The sequence below is a fragment of the Gallinula chloropus genome (genome assembly GCF_964237585.1).
Source record: "Gallinula chloropus genome assembly, chromosome: 13".
NCBI classification, from domain to species: Eukaryota; Metazoa; Chordata; class Aves; order Gruiformes; family Rallidae; genus Gallinula; species Gallinula chloropus.
Genome location: NC_140098.1, coordinates 13,797,976 through 13,816,371, shown reverse-complemented (window position 1 = coordinate 13,816,371; position 18,396 = coordinate 13,797,976). Strand labels below are relative to the sequence as shown.

Below are 18,396 nucleotides of genomic sequence, written 5' to 3'. Positions count from 1 at the left end.
GCTTTGCCTTGCCTGGGGCTGCAGAGCCGCCCGCCCGGGTTTCACTTCCCCCAGCAGCTTTCCCACAGCCCCGGCCCCGTCGCCGAGCTCTGCTCAGGCTTTCTAGGTATCGCTGGGCCCCGAGCCCGGGGGTCACACGAGCCGTGGAAACCCCCTGGGCTGAGGAACCGCACGAGGCTTTCGCTTGAACTGGGCCGCAGTTCTTTGGAAAGGGCCTGAGGGGAGGGGGGGCAGAGGATAAATGGCGGCAGCGCCGGGCCCGAGCTCGCAGTCGAGCCCCTGCGGAGAGGCAGAGCAGCACCCGCGAGAGGAGCCCCGGCACGGCACCATGCTCAGCCCACGCACGGCCCTGCTGCTCGCCGCCCTGCTCACCCTCTCCCTGCGCTGCAGCACAGGTCAGGCAGCTCGTGGGTCACTGCCATGGGGTGGGGTTTGGGCTCGTCCCCCGCGGGGGTCAGGAGAGGAACCCGGGTGATAATGGGGACGGTCCCGGCGGCGGGAGGGGCAGCCCCCAGTTGGGGCGGCTGCTGGGGATAACCCGGAGCATCCCCTGCCCCGGGGAGCCGGGGGGGGGCGGCTGGGCCGCAGCGTCTGCTGGGCTGGGCCATGCGGTGGGCGCCGGCCGTGTGCTGGGGAAGGGCCCAGAGCCAGGCCCCAGCGTCTCCCGTTGTCTTCTCCAGCCGCTCACACGCCGACCGAGTGCTGCTTCGGTTACGCCAAGTTCCGCCTGCGGCTGGGCAACCTGAAGGGGTTCTACGAGACCCCCAAGGAGTGCTCTTCCCCAGCAGTTGTGTAAGTGCCGCTCACGGCCCCGCGCCCTGCGGGCTCCTGGGCCACTGCCGCGGGTTCGGGCCGTCCCTCCGGCCCGGGGAGAGGCTGGGCCAGCCCTGCATGGCCTCTGTGAGGAGCTGCCTCCAGCACGAGGAGGGGACATGGCTGGCCGTGTCTGCGGGGCAGAGGGAGGGACACGAGCCCGTTGCTGCTCCCAAAGGCTCTGCACAGGCTCTGGGGGCTCCGGGCAGCAGGACGAGCCGCTCGTCAGACCCGAGTGCCCAGGGGGAGCGCGCAGGGCCGAGGGGGAGGAGGGGGGACACGGGGCAGGGAGGGTGGCGTGGGCACGGCAGGGACCCTGGTGCGGGCGCTCACCGGGCTTGGCCTTTGCTCTCGGCAGGTTTGAGACCAGGAACGGGACCAAGGTCTGTGCCAACCCGGAGGGCAGCTGGGTGAAGAAAGCGGTTGTGATGCTGCAGAAAGGGACAAGGCCGAATGCCCCGTGATGCAGTGCGGGTCCCCGGTTCAGGGTGCCAAGCTGCTGGTGGGAAGGAAGGTTCCTCATCATCCTCCTGGCGAGGCTGGCGGAGGTGCCGGTGCGGAGGCTGGCGGCAGCTCCCCGGAGCCCTGCGCCACGTCGGCCGGCCGGGCACCAGCTCCCGGGTGCTGCCGGCCCAGCCAGCGCCCGCCCGGCACAGCCGCCCAATAAACTCTGACTTGCTGTGCCGGGAGAGCCGTGTCCTTCCTTCTCCCGGCCCCGCCGCCGCGCCGGTGCTGCACCTGGCCGGCCCAGGCACAGGGGTGGGTGACAGGACGGGGGGGCCGGGGGCTCTTCCTAATTCTCAAGGGTCTCACTGGGACAGGGTGGGCGGCACAGGGCTCTGGGCGGGTGGGTTGTTGCTTCGAGGGGCCAGAGGAGCCAGAGCCGCTTCCGATGGCTTTTCAGTGCCACCTCAGAGCCTGGGGCGCAGGAGGGGTCTCTGTGCAGAGCTCCCGGGCAGCGGGCACGGGCTGGGGGAGCCGCAGCAGACAAGGCTCTGGGGAGACCAGGCTTTTCGGGCAGGGGGAGCTCCGCTGTGACCCCTGGCAGGGCTCTGGGGTGGGAGGATGATCAGAATGGCCAAAGTGGAGAACACTGGTGGGCAGCAGTGAGGAGAGTTGTGTGGGGAAAGCAAACCCTGCGCAGCAAGCGCAGCGCCCTGAGGGGTTGGGACACAGCGGGTCTGTGCCAGGAGCCAGCGCTGGGGGTGGAGCAGAGGCCCCGCTCAGCCCTGGCTCCTCCAGTGCCGGGATGCTCCTTGCCGGGCAGCTGCATTCAGCCCCTGTGTGGGGCCAGCCGGGCATCCCACCCAGCCCCAGCGCTGGTGGGGCTGCACCCGTGCCTCGGCTGTCAGGAGAGGGCACCAGGACCAAGGGAACGGGGTGTCTCCGTGTCTGGCGCCGCCTCCAGAGCAAAGGCACTGAAAGGCTTCCTGCAAGCTGAAGCATCTCTGGCTGCTCCGCGGAGAGCTCCACCTGGCTCTCGGTGCCCAGGAGACCTCTGGACCGCAGACCAGTTCCAGCCATCCCAGCTCTGACCCCTCCAGGCAGAGTCTGAGGGATGGCAGAATGAATCCCGCAGGACACTAGGGAACCCAGGGCAGCCTTTAGAAGAGCTGGTTTTCTTCTGCTTCCATTTCCCTTCTCACCCCTCACTGGCATTGCCCTCACCTTTATCTCCTGCCCACTGCTTGAACATGCGATCCCAGTGCCACCAGTAACTGGTTTCATGGACACCCTCCTCCTTCTGAGAGCCACCAGATCCCCCCCAAACCTCGTTTGAAGGCCATTTCCAAGCCGTCCCCATCAGCTGGTGCCCAACCCCTCCCATTGAAACGTTGGGGTTTGGGGTATTGTTCATTTTAGGACCCTCCCCTTTTGGTGCCTTTGGGTTCCAGTGCAGCTGCTTCTGGTTCCCCATCTGGGTCCATGCAGACCCAGACACTGGTGTTTAGGGAGCACAAACCCTCCTTCGGCCTCTCACAGCCCGACTGACACTGGCAGGGTCCGTGTGCCCATGTCCACCCCCCTGCCCTTCGCTTTCAGGTCTGTGGCCTGGCAGCTCCCGGGCTGGGTGGTCTGTGCATGGGGAGGGGGCTGGAGCTGCGAGAGGGAAGGTGGCAGAGCCGGGGGCTTTGGGGGGGCTGTGGAAGAGGCTCAGGGGCTGCACACCCAGCGCCAGCTCCCTGCAGAGCCGTTTCCTCGGGGCCACGGCGCTGGGACCCGGCGGTGCCGTGCCCGGCTCTGCGCACGGCCGCCCTGCCAGCCCACCAGGCCTGATGTCCTGCAGCCCGTGTCCCCCCAGCCAGAGCTGTCAGCACGTCTGTTTCCTTCTCCTTTCTCCTCCCAGAGAAGCTGAAGTTGCACAACCATGAGCTCATCTTCAGGGAAGCCTGCTTCCACCTCGCTCCTCCTCTGAGAATCACAGAATCATAGAATTGTAGGGGTTGGAAGGGACCACAAGAGATCATCGGGTCCAACCCCCAAAGAAGAGAAGCCCGGCCCCATCCCCAAGCCCCAGCCAGGTCACCTCTGGCGCTCCCACTCGGTGCCCCCCTCGTGTCTCCCAGCAGGTCCTGCCCACCCCTCACACGCAGCCCCCAGCCGCACCTTCCCAGGAGCGGGTCCCTGCTGCACCTGGGCTGGTGTCCCCGTGGCACCACGGTGCTGCTGTCGGGTGTCACCCACCCCTCCTGCACTCGGGAGCCTCTCCAGGGCCTGGGGCGACTCTCTTGAGGTTCTGGTGGGTTTGGTCCTGTCTCCCTGCAGAAACGAGCTCTCTGTGCACTGGTGGCCCCATGACCACAAGGCCCCAGCCCCGACCTTCTCCTACCAAGCCCATGGCTGGAGCAGGAGGCAGAGGCACCACTTGGCACCAGGCCTGGCTCAGACCCAGACTCCCTCAGACACCCTGCTGTGCTGCTGGTGCCTGTTTCTTGCCCTTCTGTAAAGTCTCCTGAACCCACCAAACTCACCTCTGCTCCTGGGTCCCTCCTGGCTCCATCCAGTGTGTCTTCTACCTCACGGCATGTGTCCCACCCCACATCACCTCATGCCCTGCCATGTTATCCCATCTTATGCCATGTTATCCCATCTCATGCCATGCCATGTTATCCCACCTCATGCCATGTTTTCCCATCTCATGCCATGTTTTCCCATCTCATGCCATGCCATAATATCCCATCTCATCCCATCTCATCCCACCGCATCCCAGGCGCACCAGGAGGTGGTGTGGCCGGGCAAATGGGGGCCCCTCTGGGCATTACTCACTAGTCCCTTGCCTTTGGTGCCTTGGGGAGCCAGGGAAACCCCTCAGTGCCCTGCTCCTGCTCAGGGATGTTTCGTTGCCCCTCCTGTGAAAAACAAGCAGGCCAGTGTCGGGCTCGATGTCTTCACCCACCCGTCCTGCCGTCGGGGTCCCTCCCGGCGCCGCCCCCCGCCCCGGGGCTGGGCAGGGCCCGCGCTCCGCCCGGGGAGGGGCCGGTGCCGGTGCCCACGGCATGGCGGGGCTGCCCGGTGCTGCCCGGAGCCGCGGCGGCTCCCCGGGCTCCTCCGTCGCCCTGGACGGCGCCTTCCTCCTCTCGCCGCTCGGGGTGCTGATGGGGATCCAGGCCGTGAGTACCCGGGGGTCGGGCACCGGGGAAGGGGGGGCTCGGCCGCCCGCGGTCCCCACCGCAATGCCCCGGCTGGGGGGTCCCAGCCTTCAGCGCCCCGGCTGCGCAGCGTGGCTCTGCCTTCGGCTGCCCGTCCCACCCCATCCCCGCTCCCTAAGCCTCCCCCACCTCTACCCGGGGTACCGCAGCCCCTCTCTCTCCTCCATCCCTCTCTAAAGCCGGAGGAACACCTGGCCGTCTGTCCGCACGCCCCTTGCTGTGTGTCCCTGCTCGACACCTGGCAGGACCCAGCGCTGGGCACAGGCTGATCCCCACGGGCATCCATCCATCCCCGTGGGGTGTGAGCCGGCAGGTCCCATCCCGGCACCCCCAGCCCCTGGCAGGGGCTGCGGGGCTGCGTGAAGGTTCGTGGCTGTGACCGAGGTGTGTCGGGGCTGCTCCTGGGGTGTCTGCAGGACCCGCGTTCCCTGGGCGCTTCCTGCCCTCCACGCTGCTCCACCCTCCCGGCAGCCGGGCTCTCAGCCGCTCTCAGAGAAGCCTAAAGGTCTTTGTGCTGCCAGACCCAGCATCACCTCTCCCTTGCTTCAGCATCACGGGCAACCGCGGGATGAACTCCTGCAGCTGCTCTCCCCCGGCACTGGTACCTTGAGTGCCGTGTGGGAGCCCAGCTGAGGATGGGGCCACATCTGCTCTGCCCGGTGTCTGCCCACGGTGTTTCCCCCTGCAGCGGGGAGCCTGGGGCTGGAGCCTTCTCCTCAGGGCAGTGCTGGGGTGGGGGGAGTGGCAGGACGTGCCCTGATGGACCTGGCTGCCGGTGATGGATTCTTCCCTGGTTGTGACATGGGAAGAAATGCCCAGGGAAGGGTAGGGGAGAGATGCTGCTGGGGGGATGCCTTGTCCATCACGGAAGAGAGATGGACCCAAGATGGGCAGAAGGGACCCTTCAACCCTGCATGCAGTTCCACCTCTCCATCCCATTGCTGGGGCTGTCCAATTAAACACCTTCAGCCAGGTCCCATCCACCATCCTGCCCCCCATCCCCTCTCCTCTCCTGCTTTTCTCCTGTCAGCAGGCAGAGCTGGGCAGCTCACACATCCTCCTGCTCCTGGGTTTTTCCTCTCCATGTTTCTACCCAACACATATTTTGCAATCACGAGTGCTAGAAATGGATGTAACAGACAAGGAGACATTGTGAGGCAGCCGAGCACCAGGGCGTTGTACCCGGCTGGGACAAAGGCCTTTGTGTTTCTCCTGCGACAATAAGCGCTGCGGGCTTACGCCAGGGCAGAGCAGCTTTCCCAAGAGCCCTTCCCTCCCAAGAGCCCTTCCCCTCCACAGAGCCCTTCCCTCCCAAGAGCCCTTCCCCTCCCAAGAACCCTTCCCTCCCAAGAGCCCTTCCCCTCTGTGCCCACGGGTGACAACTCCGCAGTGCTGCTGCCAAAGCGGAGGTGAGCACAGGAGATGGACAGTGCTGGCAGCTTCACCTGGCTCTGCCTGGAGGGATCCCAACTCCAGCTGGGAACTGGAGTATGTCATGGCTGCATCTGGGGCATGTCCCCATCCCCACCAGGCAATGAGCATCTCCCTGGGATGGCGGTGGGCACCTCCCTGCCTGGGATGCTTGGTCGTGCTGGGAGATGTGGAGGGGGCAGGGTTGGAGCTGCCTTGCTCCCCAGGATGAGGGTGCAAAGGTTCCTTACACTGCTCTGGTCCAGCTGGGGGTGATGAAGGACGGTGAAGCAGAGCTCACCAGCACCTGCTCCCTGCAGCTGCCTCTGCCCAGTGGGGAAAGCGACCCTGGCTCCTTTCTCCTTGAGCAGACCCAGAGAGGGACTTGGGCAGCTGCTGTCCCCGTGGGTGGCTGCAGGCACAGGATGCTGTGATTGCTGTGCAGCCAGGCCTGCGTGGTGGTGAACAGGGAGCCCGAGCAGCCGTGTGTACACAGACACAGCCCAGCCCAACAGCAGGGAGAAGCTGAGCGGTTCTGTTATTTTGTAATGCTGCTGGACCTGGGGGGATCAAGGCTGAGCTGGTCCCCAGGAACCCCCCAGCCCCAGCTCACATTCAGCCTGTGAGACATCCCTAACACTGGGCTGGCGCTGGGGCTTCTTGGGTGGTGAGGATGCCCAGGTTTCACCTGTCCTGCCTCACAGGACATCCCCTGCAGTGGGGGGAGCAAGCCCATCCCTGAGCAATGAGGGTCCCTTGGAGGGTCCTGGTCCTGAGCTGTCCCCAGGGTCCAGCCTGGCCCTTGCAGGGTGTCCCCACTTTGCTGGAGCCAGTGTGACCTGAGTGCCGAAGGGCTCGTGGGCAATGCTCTGCCTTCCCCAGGCAGGAACCATCGCCTGAAGGTGTTCCCCGTTTCACCCCCAGGTGCTGGGTTTGCTGGTGTGGGCTCTCATCGCCGACACGACATACTACCTCCATGCGGCGTACAGCTGGGTGATGTTTGTGTCCATCTTCCTCTGGATAGTCACACTCCTCTTCTTCGTGACTTACCTCCTGCAGCTTCAGCTGAAGTTCTACATGATCCCCTGGCCACTCGTGGTAGGTAGCTGAGAGGGAGCTGGGGGGGTCTGAAACAAGCAGGAGACATGCTGGGGAGATGCTCTGAGAGGACCAGGGCTTCTGCCTCTTCTGGGCTGGTGTCACAAAGTCCCCTGCACTTTGCACAACGACATTGTTTCGTTCTGCCCCTCAACGGCTTAGAAAATGCTCAGAACAGGGAAACAGTCCAGAGCCACAGCCACCATGTCACTGCAGTGGTGGTGCCAACCAGAAACCAGTCAGCACGACCAGGGGTGCGTTCAGCCACATGTTAACCTGAGCTTGGTTCCCAGCCAGAGCCTCTTCCTCCGCTTCTCTGGGGAGGGGGGAGGACATGAAACAGCCTTTTGCTCACCCCTCATCCCAGAGTGCGCACGTGAGCCTGAGCCCATCACCCCCTCTTTGCCTTCCCCAGCTGATGGTCTTCAACGCTGCGGCGACGGTGCTGTACATCACGGCCTTCGTGACGTGCGCGGCCGCCGTCCGGCCCACGTCGTGGCGGCAGTGGGATTACAACCGCAGAGCCGCCGCGTCCGTAAGTAGCGAACCGTAAGCGCGTCCCCGGCGAGGGCCGCGGGGCCGGGGCGCCCCACGCTCACGCACGGGCTGTGTTCTTCCAGTTCTTCGCCTGCCTCACCATGATCGCCTACGGGCTCAGCACCTTCTTCAGCTTCCGCGCCTGGAAAGGGCTCGGCAGCAACGCGGCCACCAGCCAGGTGAGCGACCACGCCTGAGCCCGGTCACGCCGGGCAGGCTCAGGCCGGGCTCCGAGCCTTGTGTGTGCCGCCGGGTCCCGTTCGTGGCCCAGCCCGTGCTGGTCAGCACCGGGGCGTGTGGACGCTGCTCTGTGGTCTCCCATGATGCTTCCAGCTGATGTAGCCACAGCACAAGCCTGCTGGTGCCGACAGCCTTGCCGGGAGGATGTGGACTCAGCCTTGGGGTTCATGCAGATCCTCACTGGGGCAGCTCCACTGAGGGGGCTCAGCCCATCCATCACGCTCCAGTACTAAAATCCACTAAACCAAGGCCAGGCTCCTGGCCCTGCTCACGTGCAGCTCCAGCCTCAGTAATTGCAATTAACGCGGTAGGTCCCCGGTGGCACAGCTGGAGGGTGTGGGCTGCACAGAGGGAAACACTAAACTGCTCCCTGGTTCCTAAAACCACAAAGCACAAATGTTACGCTTGAAATAAAGCTCTTCCTGAACCCAGCCCCGGGGTCTGTCAGTAAAACCTGCCTTGGGGGGAGCTGTGAGACACAGCACGGAGTGGGGAGCAGAGGTGGCACTGGAGGGGACACCGATCCTTTCCCACAGCCCCAGGGGGTACGTCTGGAGGGGTCACCTCACTTTGCTTCATGCAGTCTTTGCCCCAGGCTGTGAGTGTGCAAAGGAGGTGCCGAGGCTCTGAGGAGCCCCCTCCTCCAGGCTCAGCACCCTGCACCCCCATCAGCAACCAACACCCATCCACTGCCAAGTCCGCGTCACCCCTTTGCACTGGGGGTCTTCAAAAGCTCAAGTGAAGCCTGGAGGGGGTCAGTGCCTCAGGAGAACACAACGCTGCAGGCCAGAAATCCACCTTCTATCGCTCAGGGACCTAAGTTTCTGTCAGACCTAGAAATTCCCCATCAAAGGAAGAACTCAGCCCCAGCCATGGCTCAGGAATGACAGGAGACCTTGCTGAAAACACATCCAGAGCTCCCTTCAGAAGGTAACAGCCCAAAGAACTCATTTACTTTCAGTAATTAAATGAAACAAATGTAATAGGAAGAGAATGAAACCCTTTTTTTCCCCCAGTAAAACAAACAACAGGGGTATTTGCAGTTCTGCACTCTGGTCAAGATGCCAACCAAAATAACCCATGCATGGGCTTCCTATAGTCCTCTTGCTACAGTCCTCTCCATCTGTAGTAGGGCTGGTGTACAAACACTGTATTTCTTAAAAACAATCACTCCAGGGGAGCTGAAACTGTCAATTTCTGTGGTCACTGACCAGCAACAGGACTTCAGGAACAGCTGAGGAGGCCGCTGTGGGTAGAGGCTGGAGGGCGAGTGAGTCTTCGGCTTGTAAAAGCACCTTGATTCTCCAGACCTCTCGTGCTTTAGTGTCCAGATGAAAGCAGCAGCCCTCCTCTGTTCTAGGAGGAGGATACTGATGATTTGTTTAACGAAGTCACCACTAACCCACTGCTTAAATCCAGGCTTCGACCTTCTTTTTCCTAGAAAAAACAGAAGACAGAGAAATCCTTAAACCAGACAACTGACACTCTGTTTGGTACTTCACACTGTTTCACTGTTTGTTACTTCACACTGTTACTTCACTCTGTTTGGTACTTCACATCAGTATAAACTGCCCTACCTGAGCACCGGTGAGCGCACACAGGTTGTTGTGAGCCCTGACAACCCCTAGCAGAACAGGTGTTTTCCTTATTGGTATCTGCAGGCAAACCCACACTTCAAGAGGAGGCTGTGGAGGAGGTCCCAGAGCCAGGTGGCTGTCACTCCGTGGCTGTGTGCCTGGGGACAGCAGAGCCTTGCTCCCAGCTGGCTGGGAAATGCCTCCCGGGCAGCCTCGCCCAGAACTCAAGGATGGAATGAGATCTACCTCCTGTGGCTTGGCTCAGTGACCCCAAAGATGCAAACCCCAACTGAAACTGGTCCTGATGCTGAGATGCAGACTGTCTCTTCCTCCTCAACCTGCCCATTTTCAGAAGGCTTAAAGGGCTGGGGGGAGGCAGCAGAGGATGTAACTCTGATGATAATTTTCACCCTCTTGTCCCTTTCTAAAACATGACCGGACAGATGCTGGAGAGCACTTACATGTGTTCATCCCAAAACCTTAATACTTCTGTCTGTTTGTTTGTTTCTCCAGCCCAGGCAGAGGAGAACCACAACAGGAGTAAGATTAAAACCCTCATTTTAGATTGGCTGGGGGAGAACCCCCCACCCCCTCAAACCAACCCATATCAGAATCACAGAATGCTCAAGGTGGGAAGGTGTCTGTGGCCCAACCCCCCCTCAGGCAGAGCCCATCAGGACCTGCTGAGTGTCTCCAAGGATGGAGACTCCACAACCTCTCTGGACAATCTGTGCCAGGGCTCAATCCCCCCCCCCCCCAAAGCACGTTCCCTTATGTGCAGGTGGAGCTCAACGTTCAGCAGCACAGGGAGCAGGTGTTTCGGCAGAGCCGCTCCCCACACCAGCTTCACTCATGTTCCCAAAGACCATCACATGGGCACTGAGGGTAAATAACCACTGGGTGAAGGTGTTTTCCTCCTGACCCTGTACAGCCTTTGAGGAAGTGCCACTACTTACTGTAGTAACACTGCCTTCAGTACTCACAGGCAGAGCTACACAAAACCAACAGCCCATTACACCAGTGAAAATAAAGAGTGTGACATACTTACAGCTCTGTAATCCAAGAACATTTCTTTGAAAGCCAGAAAGTCAGTAAATGTGAGCAGCATATCGAATATATCCCCTGCCATTTCATCTTTGTGCTGCCTAGAGAGAGAAAAACACAGGGAATTAGGGAACTGTGTGGGGAATAAATTCTTTGCTCTAACATGGTATGAGGTCAAAAAGGATACTGGGCCAAGCAGGACAATGCCAACATCTCAACAAGAATGTCTAACATAAAGCAAAGCTTCAGCCCAACAGCACACTGCAGGATTTCCATCCCAAGCATCACATCAGTCCCTGAAAACCAAAGGAGCTGAGCTGGACATCACAGCAGTAACACACAACCAGCATTTGTCTCTCCGTCTGCCTTGAGTGCTGAAACAACTGGAGAGTCCCTTGGAAGGTGAGAAAGGCTGGGGGAGGCAGGGAACATTCCAGCACATCCCTTAAGAAGGGGGGATTGCACTGGCAATTCTTGGCAGAGGACTTTTGATGAACACATGTGGGAAGAAATGCATATTTCAACAAGACTTTCTTAATACTCAAGGGCTGTGGGGTTGGTGGGGTTTTTTTGGTTTAAAATATTGAATTCTTATCCAAAGGAGCTTCCCCTCAATCAGAGGATCTTCTCAGAGCAGGTGCACATTCATAGTAACTTCCCCATGTCTCCTTTTAAAAACATTTAAAATTGATTCAAAAATGTCAAGATGTTCAGCTCCCAATTGCACTGGATTTCCTTATTCAAGGGGAAAACCAGTGCTCTTTCCCAAGCCAGCTCTTCCTGAAGCTGCTTTAGCTAAAGTGGCCAAATGCAAAACCTTACAGCCAGCCAAACTCTCAAATGCCTGCTACCAGGACTGCAAGGTGGCATTTCACCCCATGCCTCTCAGAAGGCTGACAGCCTGAGTGTCTAACACAGAGTCTGAGAGAGAGCAATGAGAATCAAGCTTTTAAGGGCTGGTTTCAAAGCGTTGTCTGATTTCTCTTCCCATCCCTGAAACCCTGAAGTATTTCAGTGTGACAACTCAGAAACACAGAGTGGCTGAAGGCAAGAAAAGTTGAGTCAGTACCTGCTGCAGGAACACTTGGGTTTTAAAAATAATTAAAGAGGAAGCTCTTTCTAAAGAGAGAGCTGTCAAACCTGAGCTTTGATCGAGATAGAGAGGTCATGGAGAGGCACACCAGCCATCCCCAACCGAGAGCAGAGCAGGGACTTACTGCAGGGACATGGTGAAAGCTGTCATGTTAAACCCCGGGATCCGATCCAGCAGCTTCTCCTCGATGTATTTCTCTACTAAAGCGATCTGAAACAAACCAAACCAACCACCCCTGTAACACCAGGGCACACGTGGGGAGCAGGTGCCAGAGCAGCACATCTTCCTCATGCTGACAGCGTAGTGACACTTTGTGTTACCCCCCAGGCAAACAACTGCAAGCTCCTCAGTTCAGTCGCTCCCGTGGCGCTGAAGGGCTTTGCTGGAAACACTGGTGAGAGCAAACCCTGACTGCTTGTATCTCGTAACTCACTCTTTTAAACTCATCTCAGGGCACTGCCTAGTAGGCTGGGTTAGTTTCAGAGTTATGCTTTGCCTGAAGAATGCAATCAAAGTGTTCAATACACAGCTGGCAAGCACCAAACTCTGTTACACACACCTTAAACATGCTGCTTACTGCGGCAAGAGGTTAAGGTTCTGGTCAAGAGTTACACAACTTCCAAAACAGCTTTATAAATTTTCAGGTGGAAACCAGAAGAAAAGAACCTAGAGCTCCTGAAAACATCTTTCCAGTTCACAGATGAGAACTGTGCTTCAGGAAAAGAGGGCAGGCAGTACAGTGGGCTGTGGGTCAGCAATGCTCCATGTAAAGCCAGTATTTTACAGAGGGGGGATTACAGCACCTGAGCCTGGCTTAATAAACCCAAAAACTTCTATGAAAAGTAGAAGAAACGTGTCTTACATATTCATTAAAAATAGAAGTATAGATGAGCTTGTTTTCTTCTGAGTCATCGAACTCCTGGTAGTGCTTCTCCATGAAAGTCCTCTGTATTAACTGGAAATCATCATCTGGGCCACAACAAAAACCCATCATACAGTTAGGAGTGCAGTCATTCTCCCTGCAGCACAAACCCCCATTCACTCGCCCTCCGCTGCCCGAGGCTGCACACGTGCAGTCACACACACCAGCTGCTGCTGGGTCACCACTCCCAGCCCATCTGCGAGGAGAGGCCGCTTCGGCTAAGGGGGTGGGGTGGGATGGGATGGGATGGGATGGATGGGATGGGGTGGGATGGGGTGGGATGGATGGGATGGGATGGGATGGGATGGATGGGATGGATGGATGGGATGGGATGAATGGGATGCCCGCATCAGCCCGCACTCGGACAGCAGCCCCACATCCAGAACAGGGTGTACACCCACCTAGCCAGGGCTGCAATTACTGACAAGTTTTGATTACACTTTCTAAAAGCACAACACTCCTCTGGCTTTGAGTTGTATTAGTATTTTTTAACAACTTAATTATTAATAAAGGAAGGGCAATGGGATCCTGGGCTCCGTGAGGAGAAGGGTGGCAGCAGGGACAGGGAGGGGATTGTCCCTCTCTGCTCTGCCCTCAGGAGGCCCCAGCTGGAGTCCTGTGTCCAGAGCTGGGGACCCAGTACAAGGAAGATGTGGGACTGTTGGAGAGGGGTCAGGAGCCACGAAGGTCATCAGGGGGCTGAAGCACCTTCCCTAGGAACAGAGGCTGAGGGAGCTGGGCTTGTTCAGCCTCGAGAAGAGAAGGCTGCGGGGGGGACATCATTGCAGCCTTCACATCCCTGAAGGGAGCAGAGGAACAGGAGGGGAATCAACTTTTTAAAAGGGTAGACAATGGCAGGACAAGGGGGAATGGATTAAAACTAAAGCAAGGAAGGTTTAAGTTAGATATTAGAGGGAAGTTCTTTGCAGAGAGAGTGCTGAAGGGCTGGAAGGGGCCGCCCAGAGAGGGGGTGGGTGCCCCATCGCTAGGGGTGTCCAAGGCCAGGCTGGCTGGGGTCCTGGGCAACCTTGTGTAGCTCCAGGCCTGGAGGTTGGTGGCCCTGCCTGTGGCAGCGGGTTGGAGCTCTGTGATCCTTGAGGTCCCTTCCAACCCAGATCAGTCTGGGATTCTATGATTATGAGAATATATTTATAAACATATTTACTCTGAACCCCCTTTTTGTTCAGGGTCTCAAGGCAGCAAACTGCTGTATTAGTTTTATAGAGCGAATTCCTCTTCCTTGCAAAAATTCCATTCCCCCACCTTGTATTAAAAATAGTGAAATTCTCAGATTTCAAGTGCTGAAGAATTTTTTTTCCAGCTGTAGAAGGAGACAAGAATAAAAATGCTCACGGTATCTCACCACTGCATCCAACAGAAATGGCAGAGTTTGCTTATACACAGTGTTTAAACACCCCAGTCTCAGCTTTCCAAGCGCTAACACACTCAAAATGAGTTTTTCTCCAGATTCAGCCACATCTCCAGGCAACTGAGGCTGCAGGAGCTGGGAAGGCTGTAGTCAGAGGGAGTATAAACACTGCTCTTAGGAGGAGCTCACAGCCAGTCAGCACTGGTTCTGGCTGGGCATCTAGTGAACTGCTGCCCTGCACACACTGACTTCTCAGTTAAAATCAGGGTCCTGAGAATTCAGTGCCCTTAATTAATTGCCCCAGCTCACAGGAGGAGATCAGCACCACTCCACACCCCTGCTGCCACCTGACAACTGCACGCACAGAGCTGTTGTGTGGTTGTGTTGCACACCCCAGAATCACTGGGGACGGTCTCAGGAAGGGAAAAGCTGTGAGACAGGCTGACAGCTGGTGCTGCAGGAGCAGGAAACACCCTGTCCTCTGTGCTGAGCAGGGACAGGCCAGGGAGCAAGACGCTTCGCCCGCCGCACGGGCGCTCCGCACTGTGGGGTGCAGGGGGTGCCGCAGTCACCGCTCAGCACTACAGCACACTGCCTGTGCCGAGCACGGCAGCGGCTCAGGGCACCCCGAGGCACGGGCAGGGAGAGGTTGAGGCAGGGCTGTGGGGGAAAGCCACCCTCTCACTGCCTCCTCCAGCCCCTTTACAAAGAGGTATCAAAGTTCCAGACAGCTTTGCTTTCTGAGTGAGAGTCACAAGCACCTTCAGCAGCTGCAGTGGTACAGGGAGTAACTTCTCAGACTCATAAGCACATTGCTCTGCAAGCAGCACACAAGAGACTTTTGTGTGGAGTTTTACTACACTCCAGGGTTCAGGGTTGTAGAGCAAAGGAAGGAAAGCTTCCCCAAAGCAGGCAGGGGCTGTTCTGGCTCTGGATGCTGCTAACAGATGAGCAGTTTGTATGATGTTTAGCACCATCTCATCTCTGCAGAGCTTACCCATTATAATGTCCTCCAGATACCCAACAACAGCATCAAACTCTGCATCAGAAGGGGAGGAGCTGAAAGCAAAGGAAGATGGTGCTGCATAAATACACACTTCAGCCACAGCAGAAATAAAAGTTAAAATTAAGAGGTGTTAACAAAAGCCCAAGCACAAATGAGCCCAGTAATTACAAGGTAAGTGAATAACTTCCTAGTGTCAACCTACAAAATAACCCAGGACACTGCTGGGAAGACAGCTCAGTGGGGATTCACGTGGGGCCTCTGCCACTTTTCCCCTCAGCACGGTGCCCAACTGAGGAAAAATTAAATAAACGTTGTTTTGCTGGCATTACTGTCAAGGTAATTCCAGCCCTGGTGCAGAAGGTGTGAAGGCTGTAATTAGAACAGCAAATTCAGCATTTTCCAACCCACAGATCTCAGCTGCTGCCATGGGGAATCCCTTCCACTCTCTTCCCTGCACAGCTCTACATGCTCAGGCTGGGATCTTGTGGAACACCTGAACTCCATGTACACACAGCATGATGTTGCTGAAGAAGTGTAAGTGTTTTTGTGACACAAGAAACTTCCCCACAGGCTACAAATAAACAGCCCAACCTCCTCTCTCATCTCTATCATACACAAATATCTATCATACACAAATATCACACCCTACTACTGCCCAGGGAAGAAGCTTTTGGTACATCAGGACGCTGGATCCCTCTGCTAAATCTGTCATTGTGCAGCTCATTCAAGCACAATAAATAATCCACAAGATCTCCTTGGCCTTGGCATTCAGAGCTTGTCTTCAGTGGGAGATGAGCTGCTCCTATACTCTCCAGCAGATGGAAGGCAGGCTTTTCTCACACATGAGGGAAACAAGCTCCTCAGGTCATTAGTCTTTAAGTAAACAATCACCTTCAGTCAGCAAAAGCATCATTTAATTAAACATCTATTTCTCTTTCAAATTTCTCTTTACTAAAAGGAGCAGAACACTCTTACAGACTGTTTTAAAAACTCATTAAAGTTACTTTGCTACCAAGTAACAGTCAGTGAAAGTAATCCAGCAACAGTTCAGCTGGCAGTTTAACCATAGTGCTCACTCTGACCAGGAAAAATGAAAAGAAACTTGATGTAAAGAGGCATCTAATCACCAAGTCATGTTCTAGCAACACTTCTGATCTGTTAAGCCTTGGGGGAGTAGGAAAGCCAAGCTGAGGGACTGGAAAAGTGGAGGGTTGAATGCTGCTATGGCATGGCACATGGAAACCCCACAAACCATCCTGCAAGGGCAGGACACTGCCACTCCTTCCCCCGCCCCAAATAAGCACTACTACTAGTTTTATAGCTTATCCTAACAGCAACAGAAAATGTAGATTAATTCACACCCTGGTTGAAGCCTGTATTTACTCCTAAGCAGTGGAATGTGTTCAAAAAAAGGGTTGATGAGGTGCTCAGGGATATGGTTTAGCTTAGGATGGGAATGGTTGGACTTGATGATCTTCAAAAGATCTTTTCCAACCCTGTGATTCTGTGATCTGAACTGTTTCACAGGAGCAGTGATTCCACCTCTGCACGAGCTCACCCATGGGTGGTGTGAGCCTCTGTTGCCTCATCACCCCCAGCCTACCCAGCACAACCTGCAGTGGTGAAGCTGCCTGGGGACCCCACGGGATCACAAACAAACCAGATCCACACGCCAGAGTGACAGAGGCAGCGACACGTTCTGGTAGTGAGGGGCCCAGCCCTGACCCCAGCACTCGCGGGGCGGCCTCACCAGTGCCCAGTACAGGGGACACTCTCTGCCCTGGTCCTGCCACACCACTGCTGACACCGGCCAGGATGCCCTCGGCCTTCTCACCCCCCGGGCACATGTTCAGCTGTCGGCCAACACCCCCAGGCAGCTCTCCAGCCCCTCTGGCTCATGCCTGGGGTGCTGCTGGGGGTTGCTGTCACCCCAGGACAGGACCCAGCACTGAGCTGGGCCTCAGGCTGTGGGCCCAGCCTGTTCAGCCATCCTGCCCTACAGCAGATGGACACTTTGACTCCACCAAAACTCTGAAATGATGTTCTTCCCCCCTGGAGCTTTGTGTTCTGCACCCTTGTTCTCATAAGAAACAGAATCTGCTAATCAGTGCTGTAAATTCGTTCCTGCAACTTTGTTAAGATCTTTTAACTAGGAAATAGCTTATTGAAAGTCAGACTAGCACATAGTGTACTTACACAGCTACACCAAAGTTTTCTTCTTCAGGTATCTCCATCGTTATGGCATCACCAGCCTGGAGGAGAGGCAATCTGCTGCAGCACTGCTGTTAGCAGCTATTCCTGCTAAGGAATAATGTGTGACTTGGCATTAGTACAAATTCAATCCTTAAATTACCACAGGCTTCTCATGTGAAAGGAGAGAACCTTTTAATTTTTAAATGTTTCAAAGTCACGTTCTTCCAAAGGTACTGCAAGTTCTCTTCCATAATACCCCCCACCCCAGGAACTTTCTCTGCGGCCTCACAGAACAGGCTCAGGTGCCTGCAGTGATTTGACAGCACAGGTTGCTGGAGCAAATGCTCACACTGTGACAGACCCTGTTTTAAAAAGAATTGTCTTGATTTGCAGGCTCAGACCCGCAAACACCTGAGAACCTCTGTAAAGGGGCTTCAGGTGACCTTTATGTCTCCTGAAGCACCTGTGAGTATTACAAAGACACATGAAAACAGAGTCAGGTAAGGTGAAGATGCCACCTAGTCTCGGCATCCCAGAGACGTGGCCTTGGAGAGCCAGCCCGGGGCTTTGGGCAGCTGCCGACCGGTCACACGGGACAGGGCAGCGGGTACCCAGCACCCACAGGAGCCGGGCCGATGCCTCTCCTAGGTGCGCGCTGGGGACACCCCGCCCCGGGCCATTCCCAACGCCGGCCGGCCCAGGGTGGCGGCAGCTCTGCGGCCCGGCCCCGCGGCACAGCAGTGGGGATGAGCGCGGCCCTCGCCGCCCCCTCCTCGGTCCTGCTCCCCGCGGAGAGCGAGGGCCCCAGGGCTTGTCCCTCCCCCGGGGGCCCAGGCACCCGGCCCTCCTCACCTCCCCCTCCCCACAGGGACCCAGGCGAACGCGCCGGCAGCTCGCCTCCGCGGAAGGAGCCCGACCCCCACCCATCACCCTGCCCAGGGCCCCGACAGGCCTCACCGCCCCGCACCTACCGGTCCCGGCCTGACAACACCTCCCACGCATTCGCCCCTGCCCGGCCCGGCGGTCTCCTGGGGAACGCTTCCTTCCGCCCCGCCCGTAGCCAATGGGAGAGCGAGGACGGCCGCGGAGGGCCCGCCCACGCCGCGGAAGCCCAATGAGAACGCGCAGGCGGGACGGGGAGGCGGCGCTCGCCACTACGGGGTCCGCTGGCGGCGGGGAGAGCGGGGCGCAGGGCGGTGCGGTACCCGGGCGTCGGGAAGCGGCCCCGGGAGAGAACAGACACACGGGCGATGCTCCTCCTGGGGAGCCTCGCTGCGACCCCCACCGGCATTAGGGCGTTTCCCCCCCGCGGGCCCAGGGCAGCTCAGGTGCCCCCAGCCCAGCGCCTGCCCGCCCGCCCCCGCCTCACGCCCGGGAGCCGGGGCGCGGCCCCTTCTCCCCGCAGAAGCGAAGGAACGCACGGACAGCGAGCAGCCTTCAAGAG

General features: G+C 57.8%; 2 protein-coding genes across 2 annotated transcripts; one reads left to right on the top strand and one right to left on the bottom strand.

The window, feature by feature from the left end:
* Nucleotides 1-4,310: 4,310 nt before the first annotated feature.
* Nucleotides 4,311-7,705, top strand: PLLP (plasmolipin; the record flags this gene model as incomplete). The annotated part of the gene is made up of 4 exons (XM_084270259.1): nt 4,311-4,424; nt 6,798-6,971; nt 7,387-7,506; nt 7,592-7,705. The coding sequence occupies 4 exons, from the start codon at nt 4,311-4,313 to the stop codon at nt 7,703-7,705; spliced, it is 522 nt and encodes a 173-aa protein (XP_084126385.1).
* A 1,084-nt stretch (nt 7,706-8,789) lies between these two features.
* On the bottom strand, nt 8,790-17,954 carry ARL2BP (ARF like GTPase 2 binding protein). The gene is made up of 7 exons (XM_084270114.1): nt 17,924-17,954; nt 16,956-17,060; nt 14,751-14,812; nt 12,325-12,431; nt 11,587-11,672; nt 10,374-10,470; nt 8,790-9,185 (listed from the first exon to the last, which is right to left on the bottom strand). Exons 2-7 carry the CDS (start codon nt 16,991-16,993, stop codon nt 9,105-9,107), a joined length of 471 nt encoding a protein of 156 aa, XP_084126240.1. The 5' UTR covers nt 16,994-17,060; nt 17,924-17,954; the 3' UTR covers nt 8,790-9,104.
* Nucleotides 17,955-18,396: the final 442 nt, after the last annotated feature.